The 23,713-nt window shown below is 36.0% G+C and overlaps 1 protein-coding gene across 1 annotated transcript in view; it reads right to left on the minus strand.

The window, feature by feature from the left end:
* Positions 1-428: 428 nt before the first annotated feature.
* The window catches only part of SKIP16 (SKP1/ASK-interacting protein 16), a 100,624-nt gene continuing 77,339 nt past the window's right edge, over positions 429-23,713 (minus strand). The window contains exons 3-5 of the mRNA XM_089826114.1: positions 1,086-1,304; positions 894-1,000; positions 429-800 (exon numbers count right to left, since the gene is read on the minus strand). Of these exons, the coding sequence (XP_089682240.1) occupies positions 722-800; positions 894-1,000; positions 1,086-1,304 (405 nt within the window). The 3' untranslated portion in view covers positions 429-721. The remainder of the gene's footprint in view (positions 801-893; positions 1,001-1,085; positions 1,305-23,713) is intronic.

Here is a 23,713-nt window from a genome sequence, read left to right on the forward strand (position 1 = left end):
CTGCCCTATTGATCCACTTTATGGCAGGCAACTTTGACTGTTCTCAAACAATTTTGACACGTTCAATTAATGTTTGATCCCATTAATTTATCTTTTCATTTATTAGGTTCGCTTCCCTTCTGTTAAAGGCCTCCTTCCTTGGCACCGTCTATGCAGCTGACTGGATCACCCAGATTAGACAGCTTTACATCATTTATTAATTTATTTAGAAATAGAGGCATCTGTATAGTGATTTTCAATTTAAATAACAATTGAAACGATTAGGCTTGTCAGGTGAATTTTGTTGGCTATTTGGCCATTTCGTTCTTCCTCGGCGTCTCCTTGTCGCCCACTTTTGCAACACAGCTAATTGTCATTCATTTTGTCAATAATGAGTCTTTATGGTGTGTCAGACAAAAGATTAGCTTCAATGAAACTGTAAGGTAGCCTTATCAACTAACTAGACTGATCCATATTTTAATCAAGTATACATATATGTAATCAAATATACATATATATACACACTTCCCACAACTATGTATACGTCCATACATACATTACGTATGTGCATTTCACCAAATTAATGTAAACAGGACAATACACTGATTCAACAAGAAAGTTAATCCTCAATAACACTAACCACAATCACAAGCAATGAAAGATCACTTTGCTCTCCCATTCAACTATTGAAAATCTTCCATACAGGCACCAGAAGATAATATACACTTTGCTCTCTTTGTAATCAGAAAATATACTGAGGAATCTGGAGAGGAAAGGGAGCCACCCGAACATTGAATTCTGGTCCATCAGGCTTGCTAAGCCTTCACCATAATAACATACATCAGAGTTTACTAAATACCAAATTGCATAAATACAAGACAAGAAGGAATCTAGTGTTATTAATAATTCCGTACCTTCCAGGAACAAACGTGAAGTATCCTTCAATTGAGCCAGATGCAGTGGGCAAAAAACTGCAACTCTCGTATACAAATTCATCACCGCCCTCTTGCAAAAGGGGATACTGAACAAAACCAATTTAAATTATGAAAGGCCAAGATTTAGCAACTACAAACTTTAAAAAAGGTTTCTACACTTCAGTATACCACCTTTCCAATGACACCTTCACCAGCAACATCGTCTATGACATTGTTATTTGCTTGAATTATCCAACGCCTTCTAGACAGTTGACATGAACTTAAGATTCTCTTTTGAGAGATTTTTTCTTCATGTAGAAGGCGCATACGGACTGAATAGCAAAAGAGATATTTTCCTTCACCACTCTGGTGAGCCTCGTACTCTGGTAGAAACACAGCACTGGCACAAACCTGCAAATTTAAACAGCATTCTCTCAAAGTGATATGTGGATTTCATACATCAAATCACAACCATAAAATATGAACATTCTCAGACCAATATATTAAGCTAGGCACTTCTTTAAAAAACAATCCACAATCATGATGATAAGCTAAGGCTTAATTGAATTTAGTGAACCCCATATCATTTATCTTTCCTTTAAAAAAAACTCTAATGATGACATTTAAAGTCCAACTATTTTGTTAAAAAGGCAGTTGCTGCTGTGACCTGAGTGTTACTACGGGTCAAATGCCAAAAATTCATGGAATGCGCCAGTCATTACTGAAATAGCAGACAGCAGATGTTATTTTTTAGAACAGTACCAATTTATCTATTTAAACAAAGTCTGATTCCAAACTAAAATGACTTTTTATTATTGTTAATATCCAGTGGATTTGGCAGCCTACCTTAAGAGGTAGCTCTAACCACAGGGAAAAGCCCCTATAACCTCTAGGCTGTACAAGCTCCCCTTCACGTATACAGTGGGCAAATCAAGTTTCAAACTTGTAACCATTGTTCATGGTTTTCAATGGCTCAACCACCCAATCTACACAAACAGGCTAATCCATCTTACAATCTACCATGGTATTAAATGAAAAAGTTTAATATTCTCTTGATAATGATATTCAAAAAATACTATCCAAGTATATTGTATCCAAATGCTTAGATTATAAAGCCTTCTATACATGAACCTCTAAAATTGAAATTTTCCGCATCATCAGAAGTCTAAAATTTAAGGGTAAGTGTTAATGTTGTCGCTTCAGTCAGATTGATTTTAATCATTCTGATTAGTAATCATTAGACTGTATATATATATATATATATATATATATATACAGCAGGATAATAAAGCAGATAAGCGGATACAGCAACGGCCACGTCAATAATGAGAATCGCCGGGCATCTAGGCCATCTAGACTATCTACATAACATGCACATGCACCTATAGTCCCGGGGCACTAGGGCACTATAGAGGGTAGGGCCCCGAGCCCTCTCTGCATTTGAACCTCCGGGTCAAAATAATGGGCCTTCAGATTGTTGTAGGAGCATGCATGCAGAGGGCCATAGGAAGTAGATTAATGCTTTTATATATATATATATATATATATATATATATATATATACAGTCTAATAATTACTAATCATAAATAATAATAAAGTATGTGTCAATAAATAGACATGTCCCATGAAGGGATGTGTCTTTGTCTCATCCACGATATAAATTCAAGAGATATTGCTGCCTTTGAACCACACAGAAATCAGAGACTGTGCTCTTAAATTTGCAGCAATAATACCTTATCATGGTATCAGAACATATACATTCTAAAGCCTGTGCATTGGTTGTTGACAAGAACAACACTGGTGGAACACCAATGTCAATGTGGCATGAAGTCAATAATATTGTGAATGCACTGCCAATTATGCAAAGAGCCAATGTCGATCCATCAATATCAAGCAATCTGCAAAACCCTCTAAACTGTTTTTGTATCCATGAATAATTAATGAAGACTAAGTTGTGGACTGGATGACTACGTGTGATGGGGTCAAATTTGTGGTTGATCGCTGTGTCTGACATTGCTTGCATGGATCCCCTTAGAATGACCTTGGGCTTGTGAATGTATGCCGTGCTATATAGACATGACATTGGCAGCAATTGCCAGTGCGCAAGTCAAATGTTGGAAACCACAATCAGATCAAAGTTACTATGCTCAGGGCACTCTCAATATCGCAGGTCAATGCTGTGAGTCATGAGCTCATTAGGATTGAGTCATGAGTCTCCGTCTTGAGAAGGCTTAGGAACAGATTTGAGATGCCTTGCCTGTGGGAATGATGAACGATGTCGAGGGAAGAATGTCCTAGCTCAATGTGCCCAAGTTAGATCGGGCAAATGTGAGTGCAAGTTGTCTGGTGTTGAAAGTCTACAGTTGGAGTGACTTGGAGGGGAGACATTAGGACCATGTCTTTGAATTACTTGGCATGTGTGCTCAATATGTCTATCACTGTGGATGGATCTCGGATGCCAGTCCATGTTCTCATCAATTTTCTCCCATGGTCCGATTGGATGCTCAAATCGCTGTTGTGCTGAGTTGAGATGCCACATTATTGCATGAAAGCTTGCTTGGGAGGTGGCTGCCTGCGTGACAAAGGAGCCGCTGCCATGTTGAACTGGAGGTGGGACATTAGGGACACGTGCATTTACAGCTAGCAATTAACCCAAATGGAGAAGACCATTCAGCATAAGGAACAACAATCACAAATGAAAGGGATATCTTCAGCGGGAGGAAAAAAAAAAAGATGAGGATGAAATCGAATCTAATTGCCAATTATACGAGACTGACGCAGAATTAAACCTGGGAGTCAAGTAAGGAACATCGAGTCGACACTAATACATCAGAGAGAGAGAGAGAGAGAGAGAGAGAGCAAATCTGAGTCAGCTGGAAGGGGAGATTATCGGACGCATAGTGCACTGCCAGTAGGAAATATGGAGGAGTAACAATGCGACATCAAAGAAAACTATCACTGCAAGTTTCATAGAAGATTATCGGGAGACAACTCAAAAACACTAGAGTGTATAGTTGGATAAGATAGCAACAGTAATATATACCCAGTGACTACTGGAGTATCATTTGAAGATTAAGATTTCACCACAGCTCTCTGTTTAGTAGCTCATACTAGACACACGATTGGAATCATTAGACAACCACACATGATTTGGTCCAACCATTGAATCACAATACGTGAATATTTGGGGAGAATTCGGTCAGGAGAAAAATGAAATAAATTGATACTTGCATTTTTTTTTTACTGGCAGCACTCAAAGGAATTTATAGTAGACAGACACAGATTTATGCAGCACCAATATTGGATGCATAAATAATAGGTAAAAATAAGAGAGAATTGAAGAAGAGTTAACATATAGTTTAGAGGGAGATGAAGATTCAAACCGTCATAAGGGAACAAAAAAAAACATTCTATTATTTCAATTACATGGGTATGGTACAATGAAATATTTGTTCAAAGCAATACTAAATTTTCATTCAGGATAGCCGAGAAGGGATCATCACATATTGATACTCATATTGGAAACTATTATCCTTAACAAAGAACAATTGATAGATCGAATCATTCCTCACATTTATTATTGACTAAGTGAAGAAAATTGTGGTCTTGAAAAAATTAAGGATGACCATTCAATTTCCTTGTCTACTTGGGCTGAAGATAAACTTCCTTTTTTTACTTCTGGAAGCAACCATCAACAAATGGGAATTAGAGGTTGGGTTTCATGAACAAAATCTTCAGTTTTAACAGGTAACTTATTGGCACAAGATACTCAGAATTGGGCACTAAATGGACTTTGCTCATGATGAGAGGGTCTTCATCCTAAAACAAGTATAACAGTGAGATCTATCCTCAAGATTTTGAAGAAAGCCGACACATTCTACAGAGGGTAGGAATACCAAAGAGCTTGCTAGGAATGCATTCAACCCATAATTGGTTACGGTGCAGGAACTGACATCCTCACTAGTGACCCATTAGGAAAAATGTTAATGAGCATCTTGAGATAAGTATTGTTGATTATTACCTATTGAATACTAATTTTATTTGCATATCATAGTTGATCTCTTAAATGCATGCATGTAATATAAGAGTTACTGCTTTATTATGCTCTTGTTCTTTCCCTTGATCCCAAGAGATGATTTTTTCCATTGAAAAAAAAGAAGAATGGAAAGAAGTTTTACACATTTGATGTTATGCAAAATTGTTCAACAATATAAGAGTGGGAATTTTACAATGTGGAGGGAATAATAAACAATGTTTCATTCCCATTTGAACTAATCCTTAGAGGGTAAATGTCAGAGAAGAGACACCATCAAGATGTGCAGGGACGCTCTTTTAGGAAAAGAAGATGGGTACGTTAGGCATGCTACCAAATATTTTGCAAGACTCAATCTTATGATAGTAGCTTCAAAGAAATTTTAATCTCAGATTCATTTGTCATTCGATGATCATGCTAGATAAAGTGAGGCTCTTGAAGCTAACATCTTTGATGATTGAGATTATGAGTATCCTTCTAAATCAATAGGGAGCCTAACATTTCATTAGAGGCAACCTTGGGCAAAGAGGTCAAGAAGTTATTACACGTACTTAAGAAAAAACACATTATCTTAATATCTAATGTTGTCAAGCCTGAGGAAAGATTCACAATTTAGTATATTCACCCATGTCACTATGAATCAAGGTATGCTTTCGTGACAGGGGGGGCAAATAGAGGATATGTTTTAGTTGACTTTTGAGGATCTTGATCGCATTTATTTGGAAGGAGTAGACCATGTCGAGATGGATTCTCGAGTAATCAAGAAACTATGGAAGTCAAAAGATTATCATCCATGAGATGAAGTTTCATATGTGCAAACTAAAAGGTCTTTATGTGAATGCCTAAACCGTAGATGGATACTTGGAATATTATTTATTCAAAGTACATTATCATTGAAGATATGGCAATCGATATTTTCTCCAAGCCTTCTGCCAAAGTGAAGTTTGTACATTATTGAAGGGATGCCTGAAGTAATGGATCAGAGCCTTTAGTGAGAGGGAACCTCAGCATTACTAATTACCTGAGATGTACTATAATGCACCCTTCTAACAGAGAAGTTTGAGGTGAAATCCTTTGTTTCCCCCTCTAGAAATGTTCATGGTGGATATCATGTGAGTTACTCTAAGAAGCAGGATTTGTCCCCTCTTGCCCAGATTTGGGTCCGGATTTGCACCCAAATTCGCTGCGAGTCCAGGCAGGGTCCTTAGTTTGGATTGTGGGTTCGCCCAGGTCCTTGCGGGAGCGAACCTACAACAAATCCGGGAGGGCTCGTGGTAGTAGGGTCCAAAATGTGATATAAAACAACTTTAGAGAGTTTTTAAAAAAAAATAAAAATTATGTAACTCTAAAAGGAACCTAACAAAAAAATTTCACTCATCTAATCTCTTATGTTGAGGATGATGACATAGCAACATATGGGACTAGTGAAACCAATTTGGGTTCCAATGATGAGGATCTAGATATAGCTGCAACTGGGGATGAAGTCATTGATCCCTCGTTTTATGATGATCTATTTGACCCTTGAAGGGCATTTGATACTATGATCATCAATAAACTACTAAACACTTGTCATCTATCATTATGGTTCAAACTTTATTATTTGATTTGCAATTTCATTTTGCAATTTAGAAATTCAATGTATGATTTTCTTTACAATCATGAAGATAGATTAATGAGTGAGTATTTAATGTTTATTGTTGACATTTGGCATTGATCAATGATCAAGCAACAATTATTCATACTACGAAATGACTTTGTTTTGCAACTATGCATGTTTCTCTTGTGTGTGTGTGTGTGTGTGTGTGTGTGTGTGTGTGTGTGTACACACTCACAAACCCACCCACAAACCCAAATGGGAAAAAAAATTGCGTGAATCCACGAACCGGAACCTTGAACCCGAATTTGTCCCCAAAACCAAATCGGCAACTTAGGAGTTACTACATGACTTTGTGGAAACATCATGGAAGGTGAAGATCTTTCATTGATGTTTTGTTTATGGTTACTATAGTAAGGAGGCGATCTTACAATAGTCTAACCTTCTATCATGATGGATGTCATATGGTTGATATCTAAGTAGATCATGATAGATTATATCTTGTAAATCAATATCAACTGAGAGATATATGTCATCACATAGATATCTATGAGTTGTATTGTATAGATATATCATGGTGGATTTAATATCTATGGACAAGCCATGATTTTGATACTCCTATGGTAAGTATCACATGGGTGATGCAAGTGCACAAGCCTCACGGACATATTGAGTACTTGGTGAATATCATGAGACTTGATATTTGTAGGCCATTACTCTAAGTACTTGGTAAATATCATGAGACTTGATATTTGTAGGCCAATACTCTAAGTACTTGGTAAATATTTGTAGGCCAATACTCTAAGTACTTGGTAAATATCACGAGGCTTGATATTTGTAGGCAAATACTTTAAGTACTTGGTAAATATCATGAGACTTGATATATGTAGGCCATTACTCTTGATATCATGAGATGATGTCATTATGGTGGATATCTCCAAATCAAGATATCTGTGAAAATGCCATACAATTTGATAGTGCTATCTCACAAATAACTTTCAAAGTTATCATATTGAAATATGGCGTGGTGTATACTGTGATAGTATTGGAGACACCGTGTGCAGATATTTTCTTGGTAGGCATCATGGGACTTGATGTCAATGCACATACCAAGAAAATATAAGTATGATGAATATCACATGGTTGCTATTCCTTACCGAATCATACTTCTGATGATATCGAAAGATAACATCTTATTTGGTGAGTATATGTTGTTATCCTTAAATAGGCCATTTCCGAGAATATCATATTGAGATTATATCTCTCTATTGCTCGAGGGCAAGGTGTGTTAATTCTATAACAATCCTACCTAGCTACGAGGGAGTGTTAATATTGTAGCTTCGGTCGGGTTAATTTAACCATGAAATATATTGTTATGATTACTATTTAATCATTCTGATCAGCAATCGTTAGACAATTAATGCATACATATCTATTTCATTTTATAATAATATATATACAATTCTGATTATTAATAATAACAATATTTATATAACTATACATACACCCCTTAATTAATATTATTAGCCACCTTTGGGCTCTATATATCTTTACATGTGTATGTGAAGTCCCCTCTTAAAATATCTTTCTATTAAGGGACAACTAAATTTAATTGTTTTTTTTTTTTTTTTTTTTTTGGTTTCACGGAGGCATCCCCGCAACCTAAGCCCAGCGATGACCAGCGGCCGATGCGAGCTTAGGGCGAGACTAGTCCCCCGTGGGTGAGAGCAACAGCACGCAAGCCACTCTCACCGGTAAAACACGGAGGCGGACTTGAACCCGAGACCATGGGGGTGACCCACAACTTCAAGCATTATTCCGTATATAAATTACAATCCCAATCCCATTATAAACTTGTGAGATTGATATTTTACCATTAATGGTCTGCCAAATGTAGTGTTAATGCCTCTTATAATCCTTTTATTTTAGTGTGATGTCCTCTAAGATTCATCCAACCTTCCCATGATTAATCCTGTCAGATGTTTTCCTTACAAGATTGTGAGCAGATTTTTAGATTTGCAGCATTGCCATGAAAAGTTCACTTGTTTATTTTTAATCAGGAATACCGAATAAGAATGCAGATGGTACTATCTCTTCTAACACAAGTTTCAAGCACTGAGATAACTACTATAATTGTCTCGTGATGCAGTAATCTGAATGTTCACAACTACAAGAATAGTAATCTCCACTGTCTAAGAACTTGGATAAACCTCTTTCATGGTATGAGGTTGAAATGTTGCCTGAAGGTTACTCTCATGTATCACTACTGTTATCCTCCTTCAAATTGCTATCTTTATACTTCTCCTCCATTATCACAGTTGAATGTCTTAGATACTATTAACATCAGCACTTGCTGAGTAGTGGATGCTAATAATGATTTGAATGCATACAATTGGAATGAATTTTCTCTATGTATTATCTTCTTGCCATGTTCGTTGGTTGCTCTATGTTCTCCAACGTGGCTTTCCATCTGTATGTGATTGTCAATCAGAAGTTTTTGTATGTCTGAATGGATACTTTTGATGTTCTCTTAATTCCCGTAAGTATTGGCTGTTAAATAAACTTTTTCTGGCCTTGATTATACTCTCAAGCAAGCACCTGTAAGTTGACTGACTAAGTGATTCTCTCGTGACCTTTTTGTTTCGTCTACAATCACTCGTTGGATATTCTGAATTAATCCCTTCAATGGCATAGATAGTTATGTCTATTTGCTGACTGTACAGTTGATCAGATTACATTCCCCAGTCACCTGATTATATTGTCTTCTATGGTCTATCGTGAATATAGATTTTGTTCTTTCCTGACCGCTGTTAGATACTCCCATACAATTCGTATTTTGTTATTCCTCGATCATCCTCCTTCGAGTTGTCCATTGTCTACTCTGATTGTGCTTGGAACGCTAACCCCCTGTTCGTTCTGCCAAACCATGTGTTTAGGGCCACTCTCCGTAGACTTCTCTGTAATTGGATTTTTATGTTTCTCACACCACTTATTCTTTTATATATTTCCTTCCTTCTCGTTCAATACTTTCCATTCCCCTTCCATTCAAATCTTCAATCTGTATATATAATATATATCTTGTGTTTGGAGTCTTTGGACTGAGGAGGTGTGTGGTAAAGAGACGTCTCATATGACTTCATTTTCCCTAATCATTAATCGCACCTCTTTTGAATAACGATGGTATTAGTTCTGATTTGCTAATTATTAGTAAATATCAGAGATCTGTTCTCAGTTTACTCCTACGTAATTATTTCTATAGATTATTTGATTACTGGTTATCCCTAATGTTAGAGTGGTTCACCTGCACATGTATTCTCTTACTTCAATTTTTCAGTTTTGAAGTTGAGTTTTCTTATTATTTATTTACCGATTCTTATTATTCAATTTATAATCGCAATATAGTCCTGATATGTTATTGGTTCTGTATAAATATTTATTCTTAATAATATCATTATTTTATTTAACTATAGTATTATTTTATTGATATTATGTCATATTTTATCATTGGCTATATAATATCATATTGTGTTATTTATCTAATATTGTATTATATTAATTAGTATATAAATTCAGATACAAATCTATTTGAACATATATCTATATTGAGTGTAAGATAATCATAATATCATATACATATACCTGAACTCATTACATACTGCCGTCGCTGCCACTGTGCCAATGACTGTATGTTTCCCATAGTTGAGTCTAAGCTTCTCAAGCCGGCTATGACTGGATTCATCAAATCTTTGTTTGTATGTTATCAACACTAATTTTAGATTATATTATTTTTCTGTATTCCTGTTTGGTGGTATTTAACAACAGGTGCAATATTCCTATTCCTCTCTGCAATGGTTTTATATCTACTGTGTGTGAACTTTATGCTTAGTTGCCAAATTCACGTATCAACACCAACACCATCATCCAATGAAACAAACACAAGAACACATCCTTTTTTGCCTATGCCAACTACAAATGATATAAGAAGAAGACCCATCTCCACTCACTTGCAAGAGAGGCCCACTAGATAGGGCATTCCAAAATTAAAAGAGAAACATTGTTGATCACAAAATTGGACGTTGTTTAATTGCAGATGGTGTTTCATTTAATTTTGTGAGATCACCTTATTTTAGGGACATGGTGCAAGCAATAAATGAAACACCCCGTGATTACAAACTGTTTGGTTATAAGAAGTTGCGCATTACCATATTACATGATGAGAGGAAATCTGTTGAGGCTGAACTTCAACCAATAAGAGATTTTTGGGTTCAATCGGGTGTGTCTATTATTTCGGATGGGTGGAAAGATTGTAGAAACCGTTGATCAATGTTATTGCTGTATGCCCTAAGGGGGCAATGTTCTTGAAGGTAGTTGATTCTGAAGGGCAGGTGAAAAATGCAGAATTTATTTCACGCATTCTCATTGATGCCATAGAGTTAGTGGGTCCTAATAATGTTGTCCAAGTGGTCACGAACAATGCAAAAGTTTGCAAGGCTGCAGGGATAATTGTAGAGTCTAGATATGATCATATCTTTTGGACACCATGCATTGTCTACTCTCTCAAATTAGTGATGAAAGCAATTGGCACCAAAATAGATTGGGTGAAAAAGATATATGAGGAAGCTGAAGAGATTCAAATGTTTGTGACAAATCACCACATCACAAGCAATTTTTAGGAGTTTCTTGGACTTGGAATTATTGAAGGTAAATTTGTATATTTAATATATAATTGAATATTATTGGATTCCATAATTTGTTTTGTTGTTTAAATTAACATGTTTTAATTTTTAAATGTATTACTAACTTGAGTTTAACATGTTCTTAGGTTGCTGAAACCTGCTTTGCCTCTCACACAATCATCTTGAGACGACTTGCGAAGGTAAAAGAAGCATTGAAACATATGGTCGTTAGCCCCCAATGGGGCATTTGGATGAATTCCAATATAGAAAGGGCCTTAAATGTGAGAAGAATGATACTAGATGAGGATTGGTGGGTCTTGTGACTTATTTGTTGGAAATCACCGATCCAATAATGGCAATGCTTCGCTTTGCAAACAGTGATGAGCCATGTCTTGGGGATATTTATGATTCCATGGACACTGCTGGAAAAAATTTAAATGGTAAGTTCTACGCTCTTTTACATCAATTTTTTGTTTGAGAGATATATAGATTCTAAAGTTTAAATTGACATATTCACAAATTATAATTATTATTCATATCTAATATCCTAGGTCAAACAAAGGAGGGAGAATGATCCAGAAGACACCCTTTACAAGAAGGTGGAAAAAATTGTTCATCATCGATAGAACAAGATGACCACACCTTTGCACCTCCTTGCATATGCTCTATCCTCGAGGTACTGCAGTTCTTATCAAATGCTTGTGCTTATTTTATCCAATGTTTGTGCTATTGATATTTGATAGTGTTCAATTGTCTTTTGTTATCCCCAGGTACTATAGTGCAAATGTACTTCGCCTTCCAGGTAGAGTGCCACCATTTAGAGATGCAAAGGTTGCAAATGGGTATAAGAGGGCACTAGCTAAGATATTCCAAGACCCAAAGATTAGGGCAATTGTGAGGAGTGAATTTGCTGCCTTCATCTTAGGTGAGGATTTCCACCCTATTGCCATAGCAGACCAAAGCAGGATGGGTGCCATCAAATGGTGGTACCTTCATGGGCAAGCCTTCATGTACCTCCAACCTCTTTCCAAAGGTCCTATCCCAAGTAAGTTTGTAAAATTAAGCTTAAGGTTAACACTCTCAATTCCTTGAATTTATTATTTAATTTATTTATCTTGATTGTTGTATTGATAATTTTTAATTTCTCTTTAGGTGGCCAGCTCTTCTGCAACTAAGCGGAATTGGAGTACTTACTCCTTTATCCACTCAATCAAACGCAACCGGTTGGCTCCAAAAAATTAGAAGACCTTGTGTTCATTCACAACAATTTGCGGTTGTTGTCACAGAAGGATCCAGTGTACAAGAAGGGGCCCGAAAAGCTTTGGGATGTAGCACTCGAGACTCCTGATTTAGATATGACCATCCGAGATCTTGCTATATCCACTTTTATTGATGTGGATGATGAGGAGGAGGATTATGAGTTCACAATCCCCTCTACTAGTGGTTTGGGTTCCTCTACTAATACAAATGCAACACTTGCAGCTCATCAATACCCCTCTGATGCAGATTTTCTTGAAAATCCATTTGATGATTAAATCAAAAACTTAAGTCTTGACTCTTGACTCTTTTACGAGTAAATCATGTTACAAACTTTAAGTTTAATCATCTATATTTTGAATGTTACAAACTTTCACTTTCAGCAATTCAATGTGAATGTGTTGATTTTCTTTATAATCGTGAAAATAGATTATCATTGATCAAGTATACTGGATTCATAGATGCATATTAGAATCATAGATTCATACTATGAAATGATTTAGTTTTAGAATTATGTATATTTCTCTTATTTTTTAGCATATATATATATAGAAATGATTTAGTTTTAGAATTATGTATATTTCTCTTATTTTTTAGTGTGTGTGTGTGTGTGTGTGTGTATATATATATGCATGAATCCTCCACGAATCATAATTGGGGAATAAATCCCAAATCCACAGATCCGATTCATGTGCCCAAATCGGATTTGTGTCACAAATCGGCAACTAAGACTTTTTATACTCCTTTGGTTAGAGTGGCATGACTTGTCATGAATCAATGCACTATTCATGTGCATGCATCTATCCAACCATTTCCTTTCTTTTTTCTCTACAACATTTGACATTTTTTTTCTTGACTTTGAGATCGTTGTGGTAGCATGCAAGATTATTAGACTGGAGGTGTTCCAAGGTGCTTTGGTAGTGTCGAGCATAGTTGGCATAATCGCCGAATAATCGGCGAGTTTTTACTAATCGCCGAGTTTTTGGGACTGGCGAGTTTTTCTCAGATTTAATCGCCAGAAAAAATCGCCGAGTTTTTGTGAAAAATCGCCGAGTTTTTGTGAAAAATCGCCGACTAATCGCCGAGTTTTTGCAAAAAATCGGCGAGTTTTTCAGAAATTTTTTGTTTTTTTTTTTTTTTTTTTTTTTTTTTTTTTGGTTAAAAAAAAGGCAAAAAGCCTATATATATTATGTAAGATAGAGAGTTACAATATGCTAGTAGAGCTAGGAAGAGGAAAATGTGATTGTAATGATGTTTTTACTTCTAGTTTGACACAAATTATTTACTATTATGCTTCCCACCATCAGCATTCAGCATGAGAATGTGATTTTGAACTCATTAGATGCATCTTCTCATTGAAATTTGCAAAAAAATGTATTTTGAATTAAATTTTAGCGGTTTTTTTAGGTTCCCGAGTTTTCCCGAGTTTTTTTTTAAAATGGCCGAGTTTTTCCCGATTAAACTTTTGGGGGGCTCGGCGAGTTTTTGGATTTGGCGAGTTTTCCAACTATGGTGTCGAGTATGCATTGGTAGTATGCACGGTGAGAAAGGGAGGACTGAGTAGCCTAAGTTGCATGGGTGGAAGCAGTGTTTAGAGAGGAAGTCCCAGGTAGTCTCATGAAATCTCAATGTAGGTAGTGCAACACATAGTTGAGTAAGGGGCACCTATGGTGGCTCTAGGCATTCAAGGAGTGGCGAATTGGTGATCAAAGGGGTGATCTAGAAAACTCGAGGTGTTGAGATCACATATGGCCAATGTTAGTAGCGGGAGTTTTACGGGGGACGCGAAGGCAAAGACATGAGGGGCAATAAGGGATTTGACATGTTAGGATTAACCTCAGACAAAAATAACAGTTACATGCAAATATAACCAATATCAAAAAATAGAAGCTGATGCCTTTTACAATATAAGGTCATTTTTGGCTTTGGGGGCGTTGACCCGGGAAACTCCCGCGGGTGCGTTGTCCCTCAACCCCACCCTGTACTGCGATAGAGAGCACACTTCAAGTGTTGCCCCTTGACCTCGTCTTGGGGGTGCTGCCCCCAAACCCCCGTAGAAATAATCTAGAGGGAAATCGTGCTAAATAAACCTCTGAGTCTAATTAGGTCTATCGTTTTTTTAGCTAGACGGTCGTCGTTTTTTTTTTTTTTGGAGATTGTTGTGATGTGGAGCCTAATCAGACTCAGAGCTTTCTTTGCTGCGATTTCCCTCCCTTTCTACGGGGGTTTGGGGGCATCGGCCCCAAGACATGGTCCAAGGGCGACACCCCAGGTGCGCTCCCTATCGCAATACAAGGTGGGATTGAGGGGCAATGCCCCGAAGCCAAAAATGACCTTATATTGTAAAACGCGTCAACTACTATTTTTTGATTATTCTAGCCCTAATTTTGTAAGCAGCAAAAATCTTGTATAAAAAGGCTTAGGGTTAGGGATTTTCATAATGTGTGATGCAAAAATTGGTTCTTGCAGCGGTATTGAGCTGTAAGGGTTATTGATTGTAATCAGGTTGTAATCACTGGATCATAATAATATTGGACTTGTTGTTGGTGGACGTAGCCTAGGGGTTGGGTGAACCACTTTAGATCTTGATGTCTTGTGTTCTCTTATGTGTGATCTACGATTTTCTAATATTGGTTATATTTGCATGTAATTGTTATTTCTATCTGAAGTTAATCCTAATATGACATGAGTTGGACAGGAGTAGAGCTTTGAGCTCAAGGATGCATGCAAAGTACAACAAGGGAAGTAGAGTAGAGGAGGTTCGACATGCACTTCTACTCCACAAGGGTGTGTGTTTGTGCAATCAGGTGATGAGTACTCAATGGAAATTGGAGGTGAGGTGTAGTTTGGGTTAACAAAAACTACTCATGTTCAATGGGAGTCACTAATAGAGATTGCCAGTGCCGCGCAAGGTTGAATATTCTATGGGAGAAGACTCTTCTTGGATGAGAACTGAATCTAGCCCTGTGGACATGTATTAATTTATATTGGTATTTGTTATTATTTGTATTAGAATGTGTTTGAGGATTTTCATTTGAGCAATTATAATTTCTTATTGTTAATGTTTATAATCTTAATTAATATTTATAAACTGATTTTTGTTTGGTGATTGTTAATAAATTTATATATAAGTCTAGTCCCCTTTGTATCTTAATCTTTGATAGCATAGTAGATTTCTTCATGTGTGAATTTTTCAATTTTGTCATAGTATAATTATTATTATTTATTCATTTAATTTGATACCACTATATGTTAAATTTTATTTCAGAAAGGGGAGATCAAAGTCCTTCCCTTCTGAAAATTACTTCTCCTCAAGCAATGAGAATTTGTAAGGTTTACAATTTTAAAGCAAGCTTCTCTCATTGACTTGTTGGAATTGACCGACATTTTAAATTCAGATTTGTGAGTTTGTTCTTCTCTTACTCTAAATCAACCAAAGTGATGCTACACATGGAGCATACATTCGAAAGTATGAAATGTACACATGTATATATGAAGACATTGAGTATACAAGAATGTATACACATAAATGTATGAAGACACAGTATACACATAAATGCATCAGGACACAGAGTATACACAAAGCATACACGTTAATGCATGAAGATGCTAGGTACACATACTACACACGTTGTTAGATTCCTAATAAATAGATACATGAATTAATAGAAAATATATTAAAAGAATGATAAATGTGTCTTCCCTAACCAATCATATTTTATAATTTGTAGGAAAGCCTCAAAAGGGTGCTCGAAAATTATTCAACTCAACTAAGCCCGAGAGAATGCAACATCTTGCTATGACAACTCACCTCTTAGCCTACAAGAGGCAAGACTATCCCACAATGACAATTTCATCCCTTGGGGTGGCCTACTTAACTTTGGGGAACCAAAAAAGTAAAATTCCCTAACTTGCTTCCTTCATTCCTCTTGATTGCTTAAAGGCAAGACACGTGCATTATAATCAAGGGAATCAATTAATGATTTGTTCCTCGTATATATTAATGGTATTATCTCAAGCATATATGTAGATATGTTTAGATTCATTTTCATTGACTAGAATGATTCATTGTTTTATCTTTTACCCCACAGGATGGCAAGATCATGCTCTGATACCACTATATTGTCCCCACTCGAAGGTTGTTGATTTCCAATGTCTAATTGTACATTTTTATGCATCTTAATTAAAAAAATTTTAAGGAATGAAGAAATTCATAATAAATTTAATAATTAACACATTCTCTCTAAACATGTCAACCTTAAGGAGGATGGGAATTTCCATGTCACAAGTGCTTGACACGAATCTACAAGCACACTTCCTCAAGGCATTGGGATCGTATGTTTGTACCCATCTCAAGATTTTCCCTCAAGGCGTTGATATACATATCCTTACCCATCTTGGAATCCACATATCTTGTGAGGATTTACTCCGCCTCTCCTAGGTTGGCAGAAACCTATCGTCTTAAGGGGTTATAGTAAACGATTAAGGAATGGGCTACAAACATTTAATTCCTTCATGTTACGAAATATACATATGTTGAAATTGTAATATAGCATGTATCCTATTAACATTAATATAACACAGATTTTGTTATTCAAAAACATATATATATATATATCATTATTATAGTTATTGAGACATATTATTCAAATATGAACTTTACGTATATTCTCCACAAATATATGTTGTTTATATCTATATATGTGTATTTTATAATAATTCTTATAAATCAACTATATTGAATTTTATGCTAATATATATTCAAATGTACAATATACATATATAATTTCTTTTATAATAACATATATACTATTCTGACTATTAATGAATATATACACACCTTAATACTTACTATTAGCCACCCTCAGGCTCTATATATCTTTATGTGTGTATATTATTCAAATACACATATATTAGATGTATGTACACATTTATAATTCTGATCTCTATAATACTTAATAGATATATATATATCAAATATAATATGTATAACCTAGATTGATTATTGATATCTCAACTATCACCATTATACCCTTTCTTATAGTATAAGTATTATTATAATCTATTATCACAAAATGTTTATATATTCTGAGCTGTCTCTATAAGGGTCAACGTTACCTCTCAATATAATTCCCTATATTAATTTCTAATCACATCTCTATTTGAACATATACGTATATCAAGTGTAAGATAATCATATACATATTACTGAACTCCTTACGTACTGCTGTTTCTGCCACTGTACTGATGACTGTATGTTTCCCATCGTTGAGTTTAAGCCTCTCATGCTGACTATGACTGGATTCATCAAACCTTTGTTTGTACGTAATCAGCACTAATTTTAGATTATCTTATTAGTTGCTTCCTATGGTAGGGTGCCTATGGCAGGATACTAATGCATCCCTTGAGATGCATTTTATTTTAATTTGACCTGGTCAGTCAGCCAATCAAAACAAACTATTAAATTTTATTAGGCTGTAACATTATAAATAATGAATAACTTTTGTGTTCAATGACTTGAAGATCTGATTTTTCTTATTTGTCATTGGTCAAAGCAGGCAGAAAAATCATTTTTGTGAGAAAAAATTACAAAATTATAAACATTATGACAGTAGAAAAATTAAAACATTGTTTCTGGAAATTTCTTTTATAACATTGTTTTTGCCTGTAATTTCTGGATTGCTTTCACTGACAAATTTCTAGAAGCTTCTTACCAAAAACTGGATGAATTATTTCATGTTTGTTTTGTCCAAATTGCTGAAAAAAATATTTGTTGTGGGTTCAGGATTTGGGTTGGCCAGTATAACATTTTTTTCTGCACTGGGTACAACTGAGTACAACCATCAGAACTAATTTTCCCCGACTCCCTTTTCCCATTTTCTTTCCCTGAGAATACAATGAAGCAAATTCCTCAAAGCAGAAGCAGTATGCACCAGAAATATTATATTCCAAGATTGATTGGTTCATCATCCAGAGAAGAATGTCAGATATTTGCTAGCCATCCAGAGAATCAGTGAGCTAAAGAAAAACTCTAGCATTTTTTATCCCAAGCTTTTATGATACTGCAATGATTTTGAGAAGTTGACCATAATCAGACTACCCAGATCATAGTCTTCCCCAGTTACTACTCTGGTTTTCAACTGACGATCAAATCAAATCAAATTGCACTTTTCCACTTTAATTAGACTTTATCAAAGCAAATTTAACCACCTCGCCAATATTTTTTTCATTTAAAAGACTAGAAAAATCTTACCTCCATCCAGCTCAAGATTTGGAATCTCCTCAAACCGTTTTATTCGAAGGTGTGAAAATTGACTAAAGTTATTCATAATTGGCGAAAGTAGCATTATCATTAACATCAGCATAGCCTTGAGATTGGATCAGGCTAAGTACCCATAACCTCATTAGCTTTTTAATATTTCGGATTTACAAGGGAGGGGATTTAAAGAACTAAAAAAATTATAGTTAGAATCATTCTGGGAGGTCCCCCAAATTCTTGTCCATTTAGTCTACAGAAAACATGATTTGAAAACTTGTCAAGGAAAACTCAAAACAATAGTTATAGGGAGATTGTAGAACAGTATCTCTTTTACATTATCTATACTTTTGCATTTTGTTATGAGGATTATAGTAATTCCCAACTTGAAATTTGTTGCTTGATATGGTCTGTAGAGACTCTCTTATTTTCATGTAGTTGTTTATATCATGAGCTAGTTGTGATCTTAATATTCCAAATGTGTCCAGGTACACATTCTCTCTATGATTCAGTCAACCAACATGCTTAGAAGTGTTGTGCAACTAGTCTGTGATCTTGTTGATTTGCCATGAGTTTTGTAGAATCTCCCGTGTGTTTCATGCAGAGAAGAAAATAAGAGGGACTGGATTCATCATTCAGGAGCAGGAGGTGCCTAAGGATTGCCAAGTTCGGTTGCAGGAAGAAAAGGTTTTGGAGGTTAAGTTTGGTGCCCAAGTTGAAATTAAGATGGTCTAATGCCGAACTTTTTCTGGCTAAGTTGAGAGATGGGCATGTGAATATGATGCTAGATCTAGCAAACACTGATGTTGTCGAAGGTGGATTTGGCCCCTGTTATGTTGCAAGGGCTGGAACCAGAGTTTAGACAGAGAAGTTTTAAGGAACATGATGCAAAAAAATTAAATGGCATATATAAGTCATTCATGTTTGAAGATCAGATGGGAACATTGAAGCAGTGACCCAATGGAATTTTTTATATTTTGGAATTTGGTTATGGTTGCAGTCTATAGTTTAAAAATTAATATAAATCTTGAATTGGAGATCAGACTGAGCATTGGGTTTTATTTTTGGAGATTAGACTGTGTTTAAGTTGTTTTCATATTATCAGAAGTTTAAGGAGAAACCAGAATTTCTGCAAAGTGACTTTGGTTACTGGAAATTATGATCAGGGAGCAAGCTTGGAGGAAAAGGTCAATGGAAGTTCGGAGACTCTAATGATTTGTAATGGACATTGTCCCTGACCCACAAATTATAATGAAACATTACTTGACCATCTTAATGGTTTTCATGGCTGTGAATGTGAGAGGGGCTTTGGGCTTCTTTTCTGACTCAATAGGACCAGAGATGGTCATGGGATTCATGACAGATTCTCTGCGTGCTAGAATTGAATTATGGTTATCTAGTACTACATATGCAATTGACCAAAATACTACATAATTTAAGAGGTTGAAAGTGAGTTAAATTTGACTGTCACTTTACTAAACTAATATTCAGAAGAAAAAATATCATATTATAGATAGAAGTTTGACGACAAACTATCTGTTTCTGCTCACACCAATTCTGAGTCAAATTGTGTCTTTTTACCTAACATCCAAAAGAACACACTCCAAATCATTGAGCACTGTATGTGTGTGTGTGTGTGCGCGCGCGTGTGTGTGTATAGCTAGAACCCGGAGTTGAACAATCAAGAAATGAAACTTCAAGGAAAAACATGCCTAAGAATCCTGGAGTGATGCAAAGCTATTTCTACAACACAGATAGATACTAAATACAGAGGTCCAACCCCAATTTATTTTAAGGGCATCAGTGTAACCCTACATCATCTGTGCAATTGATATTGTTTCCTAATGTGCTAGCACATCTCCTCTGTTGCATCTTCCTCCCAATTCACCATCCAATCAATGTACTATTATGGTCAAATTGTGATAATGGCTGGCTGCCATGACTGTTTTGAAAATGTTTGAAGTCCAGAAAAACAAAAAACTAATCAATTTCCTGTATTGCTCTAAAAGGATAGAATAGGTTATGTGAATTTAATATGATTTTATTTAAATAACATAATGCTACTGTTCCCACAAATGTCATGCACAATATACAGAGAACCACATTGACATCATAGTTATGAAGCATGTAGTTCTTAGTCAACTGTCAAATAACTACTGTCAATCAGGTAAAAAGGAAAAAGGGATCAAATTCCCCTACCATTTGTTCTTCGGATGAATACTTATCCCAAGTGCAAAAGAAAGGGAAGAAACATCGCTAGAGGAGACCATTTTTGTCAAAAAGTTCATGCCCCTTATCAAACTTTTCACATTTTGCTTATGTGCCCACCCTTGGACGTGAAAATAACGTTATTTGAACTTGCAGATGCCAGGTGCATATTCTTGTAAGTTTCTGGTCTTTCTCAATAGCTTGTTTTACGCACGACCCTATGCATTCTTTCTCAATAGCTTGTTTTACGAATGGCCCTATGTATTCACACCATCTCTTGCATTTGGAACTGTAATGCCATCATATCACCTGAGGAGAGATGGTCATGACAAATATTTCAGTGTGTTAAAATATCTTATATTTTTTGTGGGGTTCAAATTGTGTAGCTTTTTGTGACTATTTTTTGGAGGTATGTTCCTATGTCTTTTGTGACTTTTTCCCTGACAACACAGCATTTTATTGCACTTCATCACCAATTTTCCTACCTAATGTTGTCAAATGCATTGATATGTTGAATGCTATCAAATTTTCAAGTGCCCTACAGTGGGCTTGCAGAAAATAGACATCTGCTGGCAATGTTTTCCAAACTTTTATTCACACAAATGTTGTGGTCAGATGCAAAGCCCAATCCTTTTTAAAAACATCCTTCTCCTTGTCTCAATATTTGACTTTTTTAATAAATATTTTATACCCATAACAACTGCACAAGGTTAGAATTTCCCAGTAGATTGGCATGGTATGTATGAGAAGATGTATGGTGTGTATAATCTCATTTATAATGATTCAGTTATCTTTAAATGTATTGATCAGTGTGTAAAACGACTATTTTGGAATTGAGATTGACAAGTAATCTTGTACGTTTCTAATATTGACATTACACGGCATCATGCATTTTCATACTTAAATACTTTATGTATATATGACTTTGGTGTAAGTCTATATGGCTATATAGAATGTACATTATATTTATATTGACATTTAACATTATGTGATTATGTACAATTTCTTTTACCACTCTTATTTTTCCTTGTTCCCTGCTTGGTGATATTGAACAACAGGTGCAATATTCCTATTCCCCTTGTTGGTCTGATTTTTCACAATGCAGAAATTTTGAAAAAAAATTAGTGAAAAATCATGAGTCTTTGTGTCTTGCAAATTAGGGTTTTGTTGTATTTTTCAAACCCTAGATTGCCCCAGTTCATAGCCTGGTCTCTGTGTCATTGAAATCCTATTAAATTCTCAAGGTTTGTCTTCAAAGAATTTCTCAAAAACCCTAGTGCCCTGTCTTATTTTACCTTAGTTTTGAAATACCCTCGAAATATTTCAGAAAAATGTTTTTTAATGGTATATCATTTTACCCTAAGGTCAGGCTTATGCGAGCATGGTTTTATTAAAAGCTCGCTTAAAAATCATTGACCACATTCTTTTTGACTTGATTATTTAATTTAGAAGTGCCCAAAGTATTATTAATTTTGTGTGACCGTTGATCTTGTTCAAATCAACGGGTATTGCATTCCCGCAATGTTCAGATGCAAGGCTTTTAAATAAAGCGGGCAAGCAGTTTTTGGACGCGTAGCAAGGTGGGGTCGGGAGTTCTTAGTATATGCTGCGGTGTACCAAATTGAAAAGTGATTGCTGACATGTACTGCCAGTTGTGCCGTTAAGGAGGTTTCCCTGCTAGATGTGATTGAAGTTTGGTCAGCCATAGATCCTTCAAAGATCAAGGGCTGGTGTAAGCCCACAATAAAGAACTGCTCGTTCAATAAGGAATGCAGGAATGCACCTTCGTGCCACGTGTCATAGTGGGGCCAGGATTGGGAAAGAAAACTGAGTCGTGCCATATTGTATGCCACATGTGCTTAGCTGGAAATATTTGTGCTACGGGTGCGGAAACCTCAGAAATAAATGCAGTAGTCAGGTGGGTTAGAGCACGAGGATTGAGAAGAGTCATTTTATTAGTGGATGACGCGAGCATAAAATGCAGAATTGTCTCACACCGTTGATCCTGTCCTGATCAATGAATGGTGCTTGCCTACATTGAGAACTTGAATGAAGTTTAAATAAAGTGGGTATGCGCAATGCAGACACGTGTCCATGGTAACGTCACTTTTCCCATCTTGCAAGGTTTATAGAATTCCAGCATTACCACCGTTGATCTTTCGAAGATCAACGGTTGGCGGAATCCTGCAATATGGAGATGCTCGTTCAATAAGGAAAGTGGGAATGCACCAGCTTGACACGTGGAAAGAATGATGTCAAGTACTCACCTGCTCAGAAGATGATATGGGACTCGCCTGCATGGTGGTTGTCAGAAGGCACAAACTCACATGGAGACTTCCTATTGGTTAAAACGGCTGACTGGGCCTTAGTCAACTATAAATTTGTGTAATCATTGATCTTGTCTTAATCAACAATTGGTGCTTACCGCTATTTTAAGATGCAAGAAATTTAAGGAATGCGGGTACGCGGTAATGCGACACGTGGCACCGGGTCAAGGCAAATGATGGCATGGCAGTGAAACGGGCAGGCCAATTAAATCATGACAAGTGGCACTCGGTAGTAGTGGTCGACCAATCAGGAAGTGACATGTGGCGCTCGGTCAAACCTAGTTTGACCCGAATTCAGAGGGTGGGAAAATTTGAAAGAAATAAAAAATAATTATTTTTTGATAAGCCATTGCAGTGTCAGTGAGTTTTAAATTCAAAAGGGTCATTTTGCTAAAGTCAAACTGTTAAATCCTAACCTAAATAATCCTAGAGGTCTGACAGTACAGACCGTACCCCTCCTAAATGATA

This window comes from Cupressus sempervirens, chromosome 4 (assembly GCF_028749045.1).
Source record: "Cupressus sempervirens isolate cs-2001-9-10 chromosome 4, ASM2874904v1, whole genome shotgun sequence".
Lineage (NCBI taxonomy): Eukaryota > Viridiplantae > Streptophyta > Pinopsida > Cupressales > Cupressaceae > Cupressus > Cupressus sempervirens.